This window comes from Rhinolophus sinicus, chromosome 14 (genome assembly GCF_057876585.1).
Source record: "Rhinolophus sinicus isolate RSI-liver-muscle chromosome 14, RSI-T2T, whole genome shotgun sequence".
Classification (NCBI taxonomy): Eukaryota; Metazoa; Chordata; class Mammalia; order Chiroptera; family Rhinolophidae; genus Rhinolophus; species Rhinolophus sinicus.
In genome coordinates, this window is record NC_142514.1 from 100,767,050 (window position 1) to 100,788,678 (window position 21,629).

At 37.8% G+C, this 21,629-nt stretch overlaps 1 protein-coding gene across 2 annotated transcripts in view; it reads right to left on the reverse strand.

The window, feature by feature from the left end:
• Window positions 1-21,629, reverse strand: part of CBL (Cbl proto-oncogene) — an 87,402-nt gene that overhangs the window by 26,040 nt on the left and 39,733 nt on the right. For both annotated transcript variants that reach the window (XM_019716331.3, XM_074335333.2), the window contains 7 exons: window positions 11,502-11,648; window positions 9,648-9,804; window positions 7,790-7,911; window positions 7,319-7,456; window positions 5,983-6,070; window positions 5,293-5,424; window positions 4,866-5,069 (listed from right to left, as the gene is read on the reverse strand). In XM_019716331.3, the coding sequence (XP_019571890.2) occupies window positions 4,866-5,069; window positions 5,293-5,424; window positions 5,983-6,070; window positions 7,319-7,456; window positions 7,790-7,911; window positions 9,648-9,804; window positions 11,502-11,648 (988 nt within the window). The remainder of the gene's footprint in view (window positions 1-4,865; window positions 5,070-5,292; window positions 5,425-5,982; window positions 6,071-7,318; window positions 7,457-7,789; window positions 7,912-9,647; window positions 9,805-11,501; window positions 11,649-21,629) is intronic.

Sequence of the window (21,629 nt, forward strand, 5' to 3'; positions counted from 1 at the left end):
TATCACTTTAATTTAAGTGAGTAAATTTAATATCATTCACATTTATCAGCTTTGGAAAAAAGTGTTTATTTCCTTCTTTCCTCTAAAGTCCTATAGGACTTAAGAGTGTGTACCGAACAACTGAGAACAATATATACTGTCTGCCTTGTGTTAGTGTTTCACCTGCATACATATTCTCTTCCCAAATAAAACTACTAGCTTCTTGTGGGCCTTTGTCTTAGGTTTCTTATTCCATATAGCATTCAACACAGAGCTACTTACATAGCACAATAAAAGCTTTGTAAAAGTAACATGTGCAAAATACAATTCAAATATTCTATAAAATTAAAGCCCTCTGAACTTGTATCATCAGAAATAATAGTAATTTGCTGTGGAGTCTTCCAATTTTTTCCCCTATGCATGTTAAAAAAGTTTTTTTACAACCAAAATTTTTTTACAGAAATAAGGTTATACTATACATAGTATACAGTTGTTTCTTAAACTTGATATACATTAGATAGCTTTCTACTTATGTATATGTAAACTGAACTCATTCTGCAGAGCATTCCATTATATGGACTGTAATAAGAATAATCATTCCCTGCCCCCCCAGAATCTGTGAATGTATTGCCCTATCTAGCAAAAGGAATTTTGCTAATGTGATTAAGGATGTGTATGATCTTGAGATAGGGGAATTATCCTGGATTATCGGGGGTGGGCCCAATCTAATCACATGAGTCCTGAAAACCAGAGAACCTCCGAGAGGTCAAATTAAAGGAGTCCTGGAGCCAAAGAATGAGGTTGGCCCCTTGAAGCTGGGAATACTGTCAGCTGAGAATCAGCAAGGAAACAAGGATCTTAATCCTGGCAAGGAACGAAATTCTGCCAAACCCAAATGAGCAAGGAAATAGATCCTCCTCTAGGGCCTCCAGAAAGGAATACCAGCCTAATGATACCCTGATTTTAGCCTGATGGGACATGTGTTGGAATTCTGACCTACAGAATTATAGGAGAATATGAGGTTTGACCATTAAGTTCGTGAATTTGCCACCGTACTCTTACATTGGCAGCACTGTACAAACAGCTCGGTAAGCTTTCATAACCTTGGTATATAAGTGTCTCACAGCTGTGATCGTGTCGACGTGTGGTGGTCTTGCTGAGTGGCGTTCATTATTGTGTGTTTTTTGTGTGTCGTCATGAGAATGTCTGAGCTTGAATTAGAGCAACGAAAAACATTAAATTTCTTGTTAAACTTGGCAAGAGTGGCAGTGATATCAGTCACATGTCAGTCCAAGTTTATGGGGATAATGCCATGAAGAAAACAGCACTATATGAATGGATTAAATGCTTTTCTGAAGGGAGAGAACATGTCACGGATGAAGAGAGGTCAAGGCGGCCAGTAAAGAGCAGAACTGATGAAAACATTGCAAAAATTCATCGAATTGTGCGACAAAATCGTCGGCTAACTGTGAGAAGCATAGCAGACCAAGTAAACATCGATAGACAGGAAAATCTTAACTGAAAATCTTGGCATGAGAAAGGTGTGTGCAAAAATGGTCCCGAAGGAGCTCACTGATAAACAAAAGCAAAGGAGAGTCGAAGTTTGCCAAGACCTTTCGGAGAGGCAAGACAATGTTTTGGACCATGTTATCACTGGTGATGAAACATGGGTGTACCTCTACAACCCTGAAACAAAGCGTCAAAGTGCACAATGGAAGTCAGACAATTCTCCACGACCAAAAAAGTTCCGTGAGCCCAAATCAAGAGTCAAATGATGCTGCTAACCTTTTTTGATATCAGAGGGATTATTCATTATGAATTTGTACCAACTGGACAAACAGTTAACCAAGTTTACTATTTGGAAGTGCTGAAAAGGCTGCATGAAAAAGTTATATGAAATCTGAACTTTTTGCCAACAGTTCATGGCTCTTGCATCACGACAATGCACCAGCTCACACGGCACTGTCTGTGAGGGAGTTTTTAGCCAGTAAACAAACAACTCTATTAGAACACCCTTCTTACTTACCCGATCTGGCCCCCAATGACTTCTTTCATTACCTGATGATAAAGGAAAAATTGAAAGGAAGACATTTTGATGACATTCAGGATGACAGCTCTGATGGCCATTCCAGAAAAAGTTCCAAAATTGCTTTGAAGGATGGACTAGGCACTGGCGTTGGCGCACAGCTTCCCAAGGGGAGTACTTCGAAGGTGACCATAATGATATTTAGCAATGAGGCATGTAGCACTTTTCCTACGATGAGTTCGTGAACTTAATTGTCAGACCTCATATGTTGTTTTAAGCTGCTAAATTTGTAGTAATTTTTTGTGGCAGCAACCAAATATTAACACATGTGGACATGTAGGTTGTTTCTAATTTCTTATTATTACAAATAATGCAGTAAGAATAAGTACATCTATAGCTTTATGCACTTGTCTGAGTATTTCTTTACAATAAATTCCTAGAAATGGTACTGCTAATAATTCAAACTGTGAATGTTATATATTTTGATAGATTTCAAATTGTCCTCCAAAAAGGTTGAACTAATTTGTACCCACTGAATGTAAGTGCCTGTTTCCCCACAATGAGTATTATTACTAACTATAAAAATTCATGAAGAAAAAGGGGTATTTAAATTTCAAATAAATACATATATGAAGCATCACTCTTTATCTTATTATTCAGCTTCCTTAATATTCCAGGAGTTACCAGTAAGTTTTCACGAGTAAACAGAGAGCAATCTATACAAAAACATAAAACTGCTATAGAGATCAAACAAATCTCTTAAAAAGGAACCAAAGAACCTATTTAAAAAGCCCAAGACTACTGTCAACTTCAAAAAACAAAAATGTACCAAATGGTTCAGGTTTCTTCAACTATCCATTACTGATATAGCATAGATAAATTGATCAATTCCTGCTTTGAAGTGTTTTCAGTTCCCAGCCAAACATTCAAAGTAATTGTTATATGCTCAATTTTGAGTAGCCGATTACAAATGAAACATGGGTCTTTCCTTCTACCGTGTTTCCCCAAAAATACGACCTAGTTGGACAATCAGCTTTAATGAGTCTTTTGGAGTAAAAATTAATAAAAAACCTGGTCTTACAGTAAAATAAGACCCAGTGTTATATATATTATATATTATATAATGATATTTATAATATTTATATTATATTACCCGGTCTTTATTATAGTAAAATAAGACCAGGTCTTATATTAATTTTTGCTCTAAAAGACACATTAGAGCTGACTGTCCGGCTAGGTCTTATTTTCAGGGGAACACGGTAGAACTTAAAATATAATAGGAAATACATTTAATAAATTATTACAAAGAGATAAATTCTACAGCAGACATATTCACAGCATCTCAGAAACACCTGGCCAAACCTAGATTATATGTGTGTAAATACATACGAGTTGGGGGTGGGGAAAGCAGGGTGCAGTCTAGAAAGGTTTCCTAGGAAATGAAAACAGCTAAATTACATAGAAACTACCAAGACAAAAGCATAGAAAAGCTTTTAGTGGTTCAGCCTTGCTTGACCACAAATGATAAAGCAGAAAGGATTATCAGTGCAAAGTGCCTGGAAAGGAGAGTGGATTTAACCTCTTAAGTAAAGAGAGTCATCAAAGAGTGTGAGGCAAAGGAATGAGGTGGTCAGGTTTGTTTTGTAGATCAGTGACTCTGGTAGCAGAGAGAACAGATGATGATGCGAGCCTGAAATAAGGCAGTGACATTGAGGACACAAAGGAGGAGATACACTGGATATAATCATTTAAGAGATAAAATTCATTCTTTCAATGTTTATTGAGCACCTACTACCGTGTTTTCCTGAAAATAAGACCTAACCAGAAACCAGACCATCAGCTCTAATGTATCTTTTGGAGCAAAAATTAATATAAGACCCAGTATTATATTATATTATGTTATGTTATACCCAGTCTTATATTTAAATAAGACCGGGTCTTATATTAATTTTTGCTCCAAAAGACGCATTAGAACTGACGGCCTGACTAGGTCTTATTTTCGGGGAAACACGGTATGTGCCAGGCAGGTGCTGATATAAAAGAAAGCTTCATTTATACCAAGGAAAGGTACCCCATGAATTTATAAGATTCTAAACTAGAGAATCTGCAGCAAATTAGAACCTTTTGCTTGTCCTATATTTACTAAAATCTTCATGGACTGCCTTACTTTTAAGATTTAGAGAATAAATCCCTATTTTACCCTATATGATGTAGCAGAATTTGATCACATCCTTTCTTAGCCTTTATCTCTCTTATTTTTACTAGGGCCTTTCTAGTTTGTTTAGTTTCTACACGGTACTTCCTATGACCCTCCAATCACTTTTGTTGTCATTTATTTGATTATTAAGAGTGTCTCCTTTCTCCCCACCAAACCTAACTTTCTAATGCCCAGACTCCATTAGAAAAAACATAAGAACAACATATTCTAGTCTCAGTAGCAAAACAGGGTCCAATTCTTTTATTCCCTTTCATTTTTTCCAAGCTATAAGAGTAAAGCCCAGTTTTAGGATATAGACAGTAAGAGCATGGGCCTTGAAGGTGGAATGCCTGGCCACAGATTCTGATTGGTTCAACTTACTAGCTGTGTGATCTTCAGCAAATTCCTTAACCTCTCTGTGTCTCAGTTTCTTCATCTGTTAAATGAGAGTAATAATAGAACCTATTCATAGGGTTATATGGGTTAAAATAAGAAAAGAGCTTAGTATGGTATCTCTCATATAGTAAATGCTCAATAAATATTAGCTATTATTTATACTAATAGCTAATTACTCCTTGTAGTTTGGACGTCATTAAGAGCTCTATAGCTCTAGAACACAACTCATAATGGACTTTGCCAAAATCTCTTAAATTACAGTCTTACCTTGGCACCAGCTAATTCCTTCATCATGAAGAGAGAATCATCAGCTCGTTCATCGTCATCATCATCATAATTTGGGGAAGGAGATCCCTCTGCTCCTTGCCTCAATAGACTGCCACTTCCTCTCGGATCAAATGGATCTACCACAATGGGCTCAGTACCTTTAATTTCACATCGGCAGAAAGGACAACCCTGGCCTTCTGATTCCTGCAGAGGAAACCGAAGATGGTAACAGACACACCTGAAAGTACTTAAAATATTCATCCATCAGAAAATACATTTCCTCAAGATGGAAAAAAAAAATCAAAAATTTAAAACATACCCCGCAAACTAGGCCATTCTTTTTATCTGTAAAGGACATGTATAATCCCCAGTTCTTCAGAGTGATTAGTATTACACAGCTGAGAAAATGCATGATTAGCATCCATACCTGCCAGGATGTAAGACACGATGTGCACATGAGGTGTCCACAGGGCTCAATCTTTACATCCTTATCATTTTCAGCACATATTTTACACAGTTGGAATGTGGAGCCCATCTCACAGTATAACTCATATTGTTCCTTTGATTTAAAAAAAAATTAAGAGGTTACTCAGCCTATTTCAGATATTTGTTGAACGAATGAATGACGACAACCATAAATGCTAAAAACCGAAAAATTAAAGACTGGTACTTTCTATATAAATTTTGCTTATATAAAAGTTTCACAACAGGGACAGCCAGTTAGCTCAATTGGTTATAGCGCGGTGCTCTTAACAACAAGATTGCCGGTTCGATCCCCACAGGGGCCACTGTGAGCTGCGTCCTCCACAACTAGATTGAAACAATTACTTAACTTGGAACTGATGGGTCCTGGAAAAACACACTTAAAATAAATAAAAGTTAAAAAAATAAAAGTTTCACAATAGTGGTCAATGTTCTCCCATAAAACAGAAATCACCAAATCTTAGTCCTATGTTAAACTACGTGGTTTAAAGAGAAACCACACACACATAAATTCACTAATCTAGTCAATGATTTAACGTTTAAGTGTTCCAATTACTTCATACAATTCTACTGTCAGTTCTATTAAGTATGTACAAAAGCTTGTGATATGGTTATGGTATAAAACAAAACTCACCTGGGTCACTTTGATGTGGTCTTGAGGAGTTGGCTCACATAAGCCTGTCAGGTCAGGATTCTGATTCCGTCCATCAGGAAACAAATAGCTGTAAAAAGAGTAACCAACCTTGGGATTTTATAGAAGCCAATTTATTACTGTTTGCTAACATAGACAAATAATATCTGGGCATTCCCTCATCGTAAAAGGGCAAATCTACAAAAGGGCAAAGATAAATCTTACCAATAAATAATCTTTAAAAAATAAGTAACACAGAACAGTTCCAAGAAGATATTCTCCAAACACTGATATTCTTTTTTCCAGGGCACCATGCCACAGATTCTATCTTTTAATCAAGGGGTTGACAAACTTTTCCTGTAAAGGGTCTAAGAGTGAATATTTCAGGTTTTGTAAGCTACATAAGTCTGTGTCACATATTCTTCTTTGGTTGTTTTGTTTTGTTTTTGTAACAAAAAGGAAGAACTATCTCAGACACAGGCTGTATCAAAACAACTAGCCTATGGGCCAGTTTGCCAACCCTTATTTTAACCTATGGAGGGCCACAAAGCATAAATTCTTAAACTGCATTTGCTTTTGACCAAAGACCTGAAATACCCCAGTTTATAGATTTAATACTGAAAGACACCAATTTAAAAGAAACGTAGCAAGAAGCAAATTAAGCCACTGAGATCACCAGGAAGCTCCAGCATCAAACTGCTCTGATATTTCAGCAAGCACCCTTTCAGCTCCAGGGCTACCGTAGAAAATGATACGTAATGGAAAAGGATTTTCATAATCACCTTAAAACACAAGTCGTTTTCTGATACCTAGTCAACTGTTAGTACTTTTAATGCTTACCAAATGATAATCAATTTGAATTCCCAAAGGAATAGTAATTCTGGAATAAATAAGAACCTAGTCATAAACATTAGCATAGATTACAAAAGTCCAAAGCCTGAAGAAATGCTATTGAACCAAATTGAAGTTAGGATGAAGGACATCATAAGGAGCAAACATCTAAACACTAATGTTGGCCAGTTAAATAACCGGCAACATTTTCTAATTGGTATAATTTTAAATCTAATATAGACTTGAAAATAAGTTAACAGTTGGAAAAGGAGAAAGATAATGATTACCCATGGTAATAACTGAAGCACTAGAAAAAAGTAACTTCAACCACAGAATCCCTTTTAAATAAACACAGATGTCCTACAGAACTTGAAGATCAAAACAATATAACCTGTTAATATGTTTCCTGACTCATACTCTGTAGAAGAACCCTGAAATAAAGTCATAAATGAAGTTTTATAGCCCCTAAGTTCTTGGACTCAAGCAGATGGTAACAGTAGGTACTCACAAGCCTTCCCTGAAGCCATCAATCAGTGCTTGGAAGAGAGGTTTATTGTGAGGGATTGTCTGGAGAATGTTCCCATCAGCCGTGACATACCCAATAGCCCACTGACCCAGACGCGTACAGCTCAGCCGGAAAATATAACTGAGAACAGAGATAAACAAAATTTTTAATACATATATTCATATTAGCGTAGAATGCAAGACAGACAAAAATCAGAAGGACCATCAATAATAAATTCTTCAATGACTCCACACCAAAAAGCAAGACACATAAGCCCAATTCTTAAGGGACTTGAAAGCATTTATCAAATCATAGGATCTGAATGAGTCAATTCCTCTGATAAACAGGCATCAATCCTACTGCAGAAACATGGCCACTGGGGAACTAATAAAAGATCACATTTCCTCTATTCTAACAAAGGTCACAAAAGAATAAAATTCAGGAGAACAAATCTCTTTGATTCATGGCACTGACCTGCCAGGTTTGTGAATGAATTTCTGGAGCCGAGCTTTTACTTCATCATACGTCAGGAAAGCCATGTAACCAGGATGAGTTACAGCAAGACTATTCCAGTTCCTGAGCAAAGAGGACCAGGGCTAAGGAAACAAGAGATCAGTCAAACCATTTGGCTCAAGATATAAAACCAGCCTCAGAGCAATGAAGAACAAAAGGAAAAACAACCTCAATTCTTAATTATAAGTTCTCCATTTATTGTCACAAATTTTCAATTATATGGTCACTTTGAGGGAAGACATACATGTTTGGGAGATAAGAACTTTGAAAAGCTAAGAAGAAATGAATGTATCCTTATAGGGAAAAATTAACAAAATTAAATTCAAGAAATTTTAAAGCAGTTCCAACTAACAATAGTGAGGTTAAACAACAACAAACAAACAAAAACAGAAATAGGGCAGGAATTACATGTGCAACTACAAAGTTCCAAATAAAAGTTTGTGCAAGTTGGAATATACACACATTATATTTTTTTCTTTTCCTTAGAAAAAGAAAAAAAATGAGTTCTTTTTGAAGCATCAATAAATATATCTCAATATTACAGTCAAGAATTTCAATACAATAGAAGAAAAGCTGGAAACATACACAACTCAATAACAGAGAACTGATTAAATATATCATATTACAGTCACACACTGTATAATGATGTTTCGGTCAATGACATATACCACGGTGGTCCCATATTATTACAATGGAACTAAAAAAAGTCCTATCACCTAGTGATATTACAGCCATCATGTCAAAACATTACTCATGCAATGTTGGTGTAAACAAACTTATTGTGCTGTAAGTCATATAAAAGTATATATAACACATACAACTATGTACAGTACGTTATACTTTATAATGATAATGAGTAACTACGTTACGGGTATATGTATTTACCATACTATACTTTTTATCATTATTGTAGAGTGTACTCTTTTTACTTAGGAAAGAAAAGTTTGCTGTAAAACTATGCTGTGTTATGCCGGAAGCAGACTCATACATCTCCTATTTACTGTGTCTCTTGAATGCATCATTTTTTCTTGTGCTTGATTTAGTCTCATGTTGTTTTATAAATTTAGTGTAGCCTAAGTGTACAGTGCCTATATAAAGTTTACAGCAGTGCGCAGTAATGTCCTAGGTCTTCACATTCACTCACCACTCACTCACTGACTCACCCAGAGCAACTTCCTGTACTGCAAGCTCCATTCATGGTAAGTGTCCCATATAGGCATACCATTTTTCATTCTTTTATACCATATTTTTCCTGTACTTTTCCTTTGTTTAGATACACAAATACTTACCACTGTATCACAACTGCCTACAGTATTCAGTGTAGTAACGTGCTATACAGGCTTGTAGCCTAGAAGCAACAGGCTATACCACGTAGCAGGTTATGTCATCTAGGTATATGCAAGTGCATGCTACAATGTTCACAGAAGGACGAAATTGCCTAACGACACATTTCTCAGAATGAATCCCCACCGTTAAGTGGTGCATGATTGTAGGTCATTTTCTGGACATTCTACAACCATTAAAATGATGCAAAAGAAGAATATTTAATAACAAAAAAAGATTATAAATGTGAGGGGAATAAAGCAGATTGCAAATTATTATTTCTACCAAAAAATACTATATATGTGTGTATATCTATCTCTGTATCTATATCTATATATAGATATGAAATACGGAGTAGTTTTATTTTTTTCCTTATAGTTTCTAGAATTAACAAAAATACTTTTATAATAGGCAAGATCCCAAATGTTATCTTTTTAAAAGCTTCCTCTTCAGAAAAGCAGCAATAACTATTTTAACCAACTTTTTAGTATCCTACCTGAAAGAGTCGAGTAAAGATGTCAAATTCAAAAACTGAAATATAATCATTGCAGGTCAGATCAATAGTGGATTTCAGAGCCATGGCTTCCAGCCCAGAACTGATGGGATGTACTTCATGAAGGGCCTGTCGGAAGCTCTTCCAAGGGACTATTGTCCTGTAGGGGGGAAGAGGGGGGCAGAGATAGGAAGCGGGGTTGAATAAGCACAGAGTGAGGTAACAGATAATTCTGGGTGTTGTTATAATCAAGGAAAAGAGAGCCACAGTAAGCTCTCAATATCAATTTCAATTCTCTTAAAGAAACTGAGCTGTATTTTGAATTGGAGAAAGGGAGTAAACGATATATTTCTTAACTTTCTAATGAGTAAATTAATAATAGAGAAGTCTTTTTCCAATATTCTTTGGCAGAATGTCACAACTTAATTTCCCATCTTATCTTTCTTCAGGCATTTGTTCTATTAGAAGCATACAAAGAGAGATGAGATTATTCTTTTTATATAATAAATGTAATCTGTGGCCAGACCTTCACTAATTCAACACTTGGGTTTCAACTAACATTTTAAAACTATGTAAAACATTCTGAGTTCTTTGAGGAACCCACAATACCAAGCAAGGACTAGACAGAAGGAAATAGGTTTAAGGTACAGAAAGAACAGAGTTCTGACAGAGATGAAAAAGATATTATTTAACATAAGAGTGACTAAACCCCAGATAAGGCTAACAAGAGATTTCTCTTTTGTAAATCTTTAAAACAAATTAAACCTTTGAAAAGCTAATGTATTCATCTGCTTGAAAATAAGAGATGAAGTGGTATTTTGAACTCTTTACTAATGTAGTTATTAAATTAAAGGTACAAAGTTAAACTTATTCCCATCCTCTTCAACTAGGTTTTAAAAATATGCTAATTATTCTGTATTTTATATGTAAACTTTTTTTTAAATAAAGAAGGCATTTAAAGAGACAGATTAGAATCTGTATATTTCACTGAAAAATTTTATTGCTTTTTACCTTTTCAGTCCTTTGATCCAAAATTTCAGATATATAAGAACATTTAAATTAATACTTAAAAACATAAGCTTGACTCATAAATCTGTCTAAATAATTTAAAACTTCTGTATTTCGGAACACAATACAATAAAGTGGAAAGACAAACTAGGAGAAGATATTTGTAATGTAACAAAGAATCATTATCTTACTACAGGAAAAAGACAAACAACTTAATAAAAAAATGGAGAAGACAGGAAGAGGAACAGGCAAGTCAGAATAAGAATCCTGACTAGTCATAAATGTGAAAAAATGCTCAATCTCCCTTATCATCAGGAACATAAAGCAAAATACCATACCAATTCATATTACCAGTGCCAGCCAAATTGTGGAACTTGTGGAATTTGTGTACACGACTTATAGGAATATAAACTGGTACAACCACTTTGGAAAACAACTAGGCAGTATTTGGCAAAGCAGAAAATGTGAAACCCTCTGACTCAACAATTCCATTCCTAGGTATGTAACTCTGGAGAAACTCTTGTATATGAGCACAAATACAATTTTGTTCCCAACAGCACTGTTTACAGTAGCAAATAATTTCAAATGCGAATGTCAACTAACGTAATGCACAGAGAGAGGAAGAGAAGAGTATTCAAAGAGCATGGGTTTCAACTGAATCTGCAAAGGTTTATTTCTTAAAAAAAAAAAAAGGAGCGGGGAAGGGTCAAAAATGTTAATATTTACCAAAGCTGGGAAGTAAGTACATACGTAATCATTATTTTTCTGTTTTCTCACATTTTAAATATTTCATTAATTAAAAACCACAATATAAGCTTCATTGTTCAGATTCATTATTTTGAGACTTACTTTTCCCCAAAAGCTTTCCTCCAAAATTCTGCAGCATCTGCTTTAGTAATCCGAAATGTGTCTCCTTGAAAGAGTCCATTTGGGAAGATTCCTTTTAGTTCTGCCAGCATGTGACTGAAGATCAGGGACAGTTTGGTTAGGTTTCGCCTACAAATAATCAGAAGTACAATAATTAAATAAAGATATAAAATCATTATTATCTTAAATGCACTGAATTCACCAAGTGTGTTAATATATGAACATTAAAATACATTTATAAAAACCCTCTTCAAGTATGTTTTCTGGCCAATATCATTCTAAGATATACAAAACTAAGAAGAAAGAACATGCTGTTGACAATATTAAATACAGCTGAAACCTTAACAAGTGCTTGAACTGTATGGGTCCACTTATACACAGATTTTTTTTTTCAATAAATATGTACAGTATGGTAAACGTACTTTCTTCCCTGTGATTTTATTAACATTTTTTCCTCTAGCTTACTTTATTGTAAGAATACAGAATATAATACACATAACACACAAAATATGTGCTAATCAATTGTTTATGTTATCAATAAGGCTTCTGGTCAACAGCAGGCTACTAGCAGTTCAGTTTTTAGGGAGTCAAAGTCACACATGGATGTTCGATTGCATGGGTGGGGGACAGGCATCCCTAACCCTGTGCTGTTCAAGGGTCGACTGTACTCTATGATATTGTTATCTTTGTTCAAAGAAAGGCTTCAGAAGCTGTTTTTGCCCTAACATCATAGAGAAGATGCAAATAAAAGGGCAGAAAGACTGTTGCATCCACTAGGTCCACTCCTATTCCCTCCATTCAAATACAAGTTGTATGGTAAATAAGAAAAAATAATTTACAATAATATATCTTGAGGCTTTGAATCTTAAATTCATCAGGCCTACTAACTCTGAGCATAAACTAACATGAAAAATTTACTATTTTATGATGAGAGGTAAGAGAATCCAACAAATAAGTGTAAGAACTTGTGCACTGCTATAACCACTCAACTCGTAAGAGAAAGGAAATGTTGGAAAAGCAACATATGTTATTTCCTGCTTTGCATAAACTACTCGGGATCTTTTTTTAAAAAAACTTTTATTGGGGAACATTGGGGACAGTGTGTTTCTCCACAGCCCATCAGCTCCAACTAGCTGTCCCTTAATCTAGCTATGAGGGCGCAGGTCAGCTCCAAGTCTAGTAGCCATTTTCAACCTTCAGTTGCAGGGGGCCCAGCCCACCATCCCATGCAGGAATTGAACTAGCAACCTTGTTGTTAGAACTCGTGCCCCAACCAATTGAGCCATCTGGCCGCACCTCCGGAAGCTCAGTGGCAGCCCACTGTCTTCAATCTAGTTGTGGAGGGCACAGCTCACTGGCTCATGTGGGAATCAAACTGGCATCCCTTTTGTTCAGAGCTCACACTCCAACCAACTGAGCCATCCGGCCACCCCACTATTCTGGGTTTTAAAACTCATCATATAGGGCCGGCCCAGTGGCTCAGGCGGTTAGAGCTCCATGCTCCTAACTCCGAAGGCTGCCGGTTCTATTCCCACATGGGCCAGTGGGCTCTCAACCACAAGGTTGCCAGTTCAATTCCTCGTGGGATGGTGGGCTCCGCCCCTGCAACTAAGATTGAACACAGCACCTTGAGCTCAGCTGCCTCCCAAATGGCTGTTGGTTGGAGCGCATCCTCTCAACAACAAGGTTGCCAGTTCGATTCTTCGACTCCTGCAAGGGATGGTGGGCTGCACCCCCTGCAACTAGTAACAGCAACTGGACCTGGAGCTAAGCTGCGCCCTCCACAACTAAGACTGGAAGGACAACAACTTGACTTGGAAAAAAAAAGTCCTGGAAGTACACACTGTTCCCCAATAAAGTCCTGTTCTCCTTACCCAATAAAATCTTTTTTTAAAAAAATCATCATATATCTCATCCAAATAAAAAATAAATTAAAATTCTCAATAAGGTGACGTCATAGAAATGGCGGGTGAGGTGATCTTGAAATCTCCCCTGGAATTAACAACAAATTGAACAGCTGTAATTCCACAAAGGACTCCCTGTGCAGCAGACAGGCAAGCTCAAAAGACACGCAACTGAAATAATCTGAAGGTGGGCAAACTGGGGGTGGGGGGGAAGTGCGGAGATGTGGGCCATGTGCAGGCCAGGCCACAAGCTGTGGGCTTGCTGGATTTCGAAGCTATCATAATCATGGGAGAGAGAAGAACTCGGACTGCTAGGGCTCCTCTTATGGCCCACAGTCCCGCCTTGAGGGATCAGCATATGACACGGCTAAACCCAACGTTCATGGAAGAGACCTCGGAGCAAAGACTGAGGAAGAAGGGTGAGAACGGAGATTTAAGCCCTCACTGCCGAGCAGAAGATGGAAGCCTTAGGCATGGAGCTTACCCGCCTCCTCCCCACCCTCCCAGAGCTCGCCCCATTCCTATCCCCCCAGTGCTAGAAGCAGAACGGTAGCAGTGTCTCACCAAAAGAACAGAATATTTACAGCTCTGAGGGCTGCAACCATGCAGCCCCAAACTTGCAGCGCAGATAGTTTGGCTAAGAGGAAGGAACACTGGGTGCAAGACGGCTGTGCTGGTGGTCGCCGCCATTGCTCTGGGCCACCTCTCACAACCCACCCTGTCCCTGCCCCCACTTATCTTGGCAGATCCTGGTAGGGGTAAACAGAGCCACTGAAACATACAGGCTCTGAATCTGGTGCTGGAAGAGCTTGAGACTCAGAAGCTCTCCACATCCCCCCATGGTGGCAGTGCCAAGACCCAGGCAACCTGCTAACAGAGGAGAAGCCCACCTTCTAGGGAACCCCACATCGTATGAGAAGCTGGAATAGTGCAAGACAAAATATAACACTACAGCATGAGAGAATAAAAGGCTGCAGTGGGAGAGAAAATAAAATACTCCACCAACACCTACTGGAAAGCAAACTAAATACTTCTTCCTATCAACATGTTGCAGAATCCACTCCTGTAGATGTCTAGGAAGAAAAATAATAATTCATTAATTACCATGAATAACCAAGGTAACAAGGCAGCTCTGAAAGAAAATGAGAAGTCTCCGGAAAATGAACATGGAAATATGTGACTTAAATGACAGAGAATTCAAGATTGCAGTTCTGAAAAGACTCAACGAGATGCAAGAAAACACAGACAGGGAGTTTAATGAATTCAGAAACATAATCAAAGAACAAAATGAACATTTTACCAAAGAGATTGAAATTTTTAAAAAGAACCAAATAGAATTTCTAGAGCTTAAGAACTCAACAAAAGGAATGAAGAATGAAATAGCCAGCTTAGGTAGTAGGGTTGACCAGATGGAGGAAAGAATCAGTGCCATCGAAGATAGAAACCTGGAAATGACACAGATGGAAGAAGAAAGAGACTTGAGACTTAAAAGAAATGAAAGAACTCTACAAGAACTTTCTGACTCCATCAGAAAGAGCAATATAAGAATAATGGGCATACCAGAAGGAGAAGAGAGGGAGAAGGGAACAGAGAGTATATTCAAACAAATAGTCGATGATAACTCCCCACACTTGTGGAAAGAACGGGATCCTCGAATCCAAGAAGCACACAGAACACCTAATTACCTCAATCCCAACAGGTCTTCTCCAGGACACATTGTATTGAAGCTGTCAAAAATTAATGACAAAGAAAGAATCCTCAAGGCAGCCAGGGAAAAGAAGACGGTAACCTACAAAGGAAAGCCCATTAGGTTATCATCAGATTTTTCAGCAGAAACTCTACAAGCCAGGAGGGAGTGGATTCAAATATTCAAACAATTGAAAGAGAGAAATTATGAGCCACGAATGATATATCCAGCAAAGTTACCCTTTAGATATAAAGGAGGAATAAAGACCTTTACAAACATACAGAAGCTGAGGGAATTTTCTTCCCCCCACCTCCACTTTCAGCCGCCTTCCCCCAAACCCCCCCTCAACACATACACATGGCTGCTGTCCACTCATGCTGGCCACTGGCCACTCATGGTGGTACACGGTAGCCTATGGCAGCACACGCCAACCTCCAGCTGCTCACGGCAGCCCAGCTCCAGGGAGAGCCATTGTTCACAATCTTAGCTGTAGAGGGCGCAGCCCACTGGCCCATGTGGGAATCAAACTGGCAGCCTTCGGCGTTAGAAGCAGGGCACTCCAACTGCCTGAGCCACCAGACCGGCCCGGGAATTTTATAATACATGAACTGCACTACAAGAAATACTACTGAAGGAGGCTATTCGACCTGGAACAAAAAAGCAAAAGAATACAAAATTGTGAGTAGGATTCCGAAAAGACAGACAGCAGCAGGAAATGGCAACCCCAAATAGGACACTATACACTTACACATAACATACAGGGTAGGGGCGGACAGGTGGCTCAATTGGTTAGAGCGCGAGCTCTGGGCAATGGGGCTGCCGGTTGGATTCCCACATGGGCCAGCGAGCTGCGCCCTCCCCAACTAGAATGAAGTCAATGAGCTGCCCATGAGCTCCCGGGTGGCCAGATGGCTCAGTTGGTTAGAGCGCGGGCTCTCAACCACAAGGTTGCCGGTTCGACTCCCACAAGGGATGGTGGGCTGCATCCCCTACAACTAACAACGGGCAACTTGACCTGGAGCTGAACTGCGCCCTCCACAACTAAGACTGAAAGGACAAACAACTTGACTTGGAAAAGTCCTAGAACTATACACACTGTTCCCCAATAAAAGTCCTGTTCCCCTCCCGCCCGTCCCCCCCCCCAAAAAAAAAACAGAGGACCTGAAGAGACATTTCTCCAAAGAGGACATATAAATGGCCAATAGACATATGAAAAAATGCTCCACATCACTGATCATCAGAGAAATGCAAATAAAAACCACAATGAGATATCACCTCACCCCAGTCAGAATGGCTATCATCAACAAGACAAATAGTAACAAGTGTTGGTGGGAATGCAGACTGGTGCAACCGCTATGGAAGGCAGTGTGGAGGTTCCTCAAAAAACTAAGAATAGAATTACCATATGACCTAGTAATCCTTCTCCTGGGTATCTACCCAAAAAATCTGAAAACATTAATCCGTAAAGATATATGTGCTCTGGTGTTCATTGCAGCTTTATTTACAGTGGCCAAGACATGGAAACAACCAAAGCGTCCTTCAACAGATGATTGGATAAAGAAGATGCGGTATATATATACAATGGAATACTATTCTGCCATAAGAAAAAACGAAATAGTGCCATCTGTGACAAAACGGATGGATCTCGAGATTATTATGCTAAGTGAAATAAGTCAGACAGAAAAAGTCGAGAACCGTATCATTTCACTGAAATCTGAGATACAAAACTGAAAGCAACAAAGGAACAAGACAAACAAATAAAACAAAAGCTCATAGATACAGACAACAGTTCAGTGGTTACCAGAGGGTAAGGGGGGTGGGGGGTGGGAGATGAGGGTAAAGGGGATCAAATATATGGTGATGGAAGGAGAACTGACTCTGGGTGGTGAACACACAATGTGATGTACAGATGATGTAATACAGAATTGTACCCCTGAAACCTATGTAACTTTACTAACATTGTCACCCCAATAAACTTTAATTTAAAAAACAAAATTCTCAATAAAAAGGACTATTTAAACATCCAGACCTAACAAATATTTTCAGTAAATCAAACCTTAAAGAAGTATGGTTTACAAAAACTCCTCTTCCTTTACCAAAAATGAAATGTTAACATCCAAATTATGTAAAAATATCTACATAAGTGCATATGCCACTATAAAATGTTTTAACAATTAGTTAACTTTATTCTTTTTTTTTTAGTTAACTTTATTCTAATAATTTCTGTTTAATGGATGTGATTATAAAGATGCCACATAGTACCAAGGCAACACACCAGATAATATTTCCACTTTTGGGTATGTACTTTAGTCAGATTCTTTCTCTTTAATGGTATTATCATACAGGACAAGATATAGATGCTTTAGACATTGTTATACACCCAAACAGCTACTGATTACACTTGCTTATTTTCCCCTGCCTCAATAATCAGTATTTATGTATTCAAAAGTCTATTCTTGTTATACTTGTTATACTTGTTATACTATTCTTGGACTAAAAAATTTCAAGTCAATTCATGATCAAATTTCATTGCCTAAGAATTCTGTTTAATAGGGATAATTTTTTTTCCCCTTTTTTATGCTACACTAGAGAGTCACCATCAGTCTCATCTTTGTCTTTCCTGGATAAAATGCTGCACCAAAGTAACCAAGTCTCTCTAGCCCTGACTTTTCTGCAAAATGCTGCTGAAATCTTTCCAATCAGCCGACCAACAAATCAGCTTCGGTTTTTTGATATTTGTCTTCTTGCACTTGCAGCAAGTTATTCTGTTTCTAATTTTCCATTTGTTTTCTGAAAGCAGCTACAAAAGTGGTAAAACTTTGAAGATAATCAAAAATTCATATGCTAAATAGCTCAAAGACAAAAATACAAGCACATATCCAATGCCTAAACGCTGTCACTGTTTTCCTCCCTGCAGTGTGAGATCCTTCACTTACTGCTGGTTAGGACTTTTACTATTTAAAAAATAAAAATTGAAAAGATCAAGAATACGTGTATCACAGAGAGATTCTGAGTCAGCACAAATTATTCCCAATGACTTTACTTGCAAGTCTCAAGGAGGACACTAGACTACACAGTGCACTGAGCCGCAACATTTTTATGTAACATTCTACCAAATGTTAATTCTTAAAGATTGGCAGGTGAGAGTCCATGATTCCCTCACCATATGCTAAATGGTCAGAACCTACAATGCGTAAAGAACTATGCTAAACAGTATAGCAGAATATGACGGAAAATATATATTCACACTCCCTAGGTTACAATAGAGCTTTTCCTAGAAGAAATAGGTTTGAAGCTGACTTCTTCCCGAAAATATCTGTCCTTGGTTTCTCCAATGTTGTTCTCTTGGTTCTCCTACTTGCTTTTGTTCTTTCTTTGCCTTTTCTTCCTATTCTCTTAATAGAGCTATTTCACAAGAATTTGTTCTCTATTTTCCTTTTAATCTCAAGGCTTCAAAAACTATTTTGCAAATTATTCCCAAACCCTAGACCTTGGTAGCTTTCCATCTGCCTACATTTCTCCATTCAAATGCTAACTACTTCAAAGCACCATGTTCAAAATTGAACTAATCCTCCTCTCAAATCTGTTCTTTTATCATGTTCTCTATTTCTGTATTTAATGACACCACCATCTTACTTTCCACCAGTTCAAAACCTTGGGCTCAACTTGACTTCTTCCATTTTCCTTATTCTCCATATCTGACTTATTTGTCAATTTGCTGACCATTTGTTGTCAATCCTACCATTGAATTACATTATTATTCTAATATGCACTCCTTGCTACCCTTCATCTACCTACTCCATAATTCACACTTCAGTCCCTTCCTATGCACATCCAATCCATACCACATATAACTGTCTTCTTTTTTAAAAAATAATATTTATCCTTTAAAGTTATTCTTAAGTTTATTTTTTATTATTATTTTTTTTTAATTGGGGAAAATTGGGGAACAGTGTGTTTCTCCAGGGCCCATCAGCTCCAACTGCTTGTCCTTCACTCTGGTTGTGGAGCGCAGCTCAGCTCCAAGTCCAGTTGCTGTTTTCAATCTTTAGTTGCAAGGGGCGCAGCCCACCATCCCATGCGGGAATTGAACCAGCAACCGTGTTGTTGAGAGCTCACGCTCTAACCAACTGAGCCACCCGGCTGCCCCTCTGGAAGCTCAGCAGCAGCTCGTTGTCTTCAATCTAGTTGCAGCTCACTGGCCCATGTGGGAATCGAACCAGCAACCCTGTTGTTCAGAGCTCGCGCTCTAACCAAAGGAGCCATCCAGCCGCCCCCTCACCATCTTTTAAGGAAGGGAAAAAAAATTTTCCATAGTGTCAATGGGACAAAACCCAAATTCAGCTTTCATTTTAAGACTTTCCACTGATCTGGACTTAACCTACCTTTCTAACTAATTTCTTAGTTCTTCACTAGTATATTCTAGCCAAATTGAATACTTCATCGTTTCTTGTATGTACTACTATATGTACTTTCCTACCTCTGAGCTTCTGCTTATCTGTTTCCCTGGTCTGAAGTAAGACCCAACTTAAATGTCATTTTTCAAGAAGCCAAGCTAGAAGTAATAAATCTCTAAAATACCCCCAGCATTTTCACTGCAGTTCTTAGTCATCTGAACCCATCTTGTACTAAAGTTATGTGTATACTTGAGAGCTGAATCCATTTCTGATGTGTATTTATATCCCCTTGGGCATCTGGCACAATTTCTAACCTTCATTATACCCTCAGAAAACATCTGATTGCCTACTACCGTGTTTCTCAGAAAATAAGACCTAGCCGGACAATCAGCTCTAATGCGTCTTTTGGAGCAAAGATTAATATATTAATATATTATTATAGCAACAATATAATTAACATATAGTATTAATATAATAATTATATTATTATACTAATATAATATAATATAATATAATATAATATAATATAATATAATATAATATAATATAAATATCGGGTCTTATATTGATTTTTGCCCCGAAAGATGCATTAGAGCTGACGGTCCGGCTAGGTCTTAGTTTTGGGGGAACACGGTATTTGCTAGGTACTCGGGATGGACACAACAATGGACAAAATTCTTGGATTTATGGCATTTAAATTCCCTTGGGAGTATCAGATGGTGGGATAAAAGTACTTTGAAGAAAAACAAGACAGGGTATGAGAGAGTCATGTAGGGTTGCCATTTTAGAGAGGGTGGTCTTAGGAACCTCTCTGAGTGTTGATTTTTAAGCCAAGTCTGAAGTAAAAACAGGAAATGAGTCTAGGGATGTCCGGGCCTTGTCAGCATCTTTAACTCCAAATAATTTTCCACTGAGAATCTACCAGGTATCTAGCACTATGCTGGACCAGAGATAAAATACACAAACCAAAATAATGGACAGAAAGCTTTCTTAATTTGTAAAGTAAGCCACACAAAAAGGGCAAGTTATTGACCACAGGATATAATGGCACCAGGTACCAAAGAGCAGTTCAAAGTGCTGACTAAAATAGCTACTGAAAATCAATTTAAGACTCTTTCCTACTCAAGGATGCATCCCCCAAAAAGCCAGCTTACATTTCTTAAAACCAACAGAGATGCGCACCGCAAGCATCACCCTTCTTAAAAGGAAATCAAGAATCTATAAAAGCCCACGGGGTTACAGCATTTTGTAACTGATGTGAGTTGAAATTCTGTTCAATAACATGTTTAAGGCCTTAGGCTTATGGTTCAGTGTCTAGAATATATAGGGCTGAATTTAATCAGGAGAATCTGTCTAAACATGTGAACTCAGATTAAGGCATGATGGCTATTTGGGTTTACTACAAGGCAATCAATACTTTTCAAAGTTCTCTCAGGAGTTACTTCAACTCATACAATATGTTCTCACAATTCTCTCAAGATCCACAAAGGAGCACAACTGTTCAATTTTTTGTAAATGCCCTGAGAAGAAAACGTTCCTTTCTTAATTTCCAGTAGTAGGAAGTAGTACAGGTTTTTCTTTAACTCAGTATTTGAAGAAGGTTATTTTTACTACCTTTAAATCTAACCATCTACATACATCCAAGCAACTGCAAATTCTACTCTATAGCTTCCATCTTCCTCTTCTCCTCTCACAACTTCCCCATAATCAAATGCTAATTCTAGATGTAGTGTCAATTTTTTAAGTTCAACAGGGGTGTCAGTCCTTTTCCAACTCAGATCCTACTCTAAAAGTCAATGGACCTTACACCTAAAGTAAGGGTATACATTTTTCTGTGTATAATTTCAGCTAATAAGGGACTAAGATTTATTAGGTTGGTGTAGAAGTAACTGAGGTTTTTGCAATTTTTAACCTTTTAAACCGCCATTACTTTTGCACCAACTTAATATATGTCACCAATAGTTAGGTATATTAAAAATTAAAGAAGGGGCGGCCACGTGGCTCAGTTGGTTAGAGCACGGGCTCTCAACAACAAGGTTGCCGGTTCAATTTCCGCATGGGATGGTGGGCTGTGCCCTCTGCAACTAAAGACTGAAAACGGCAACTGGACTTGGAGCTGAGC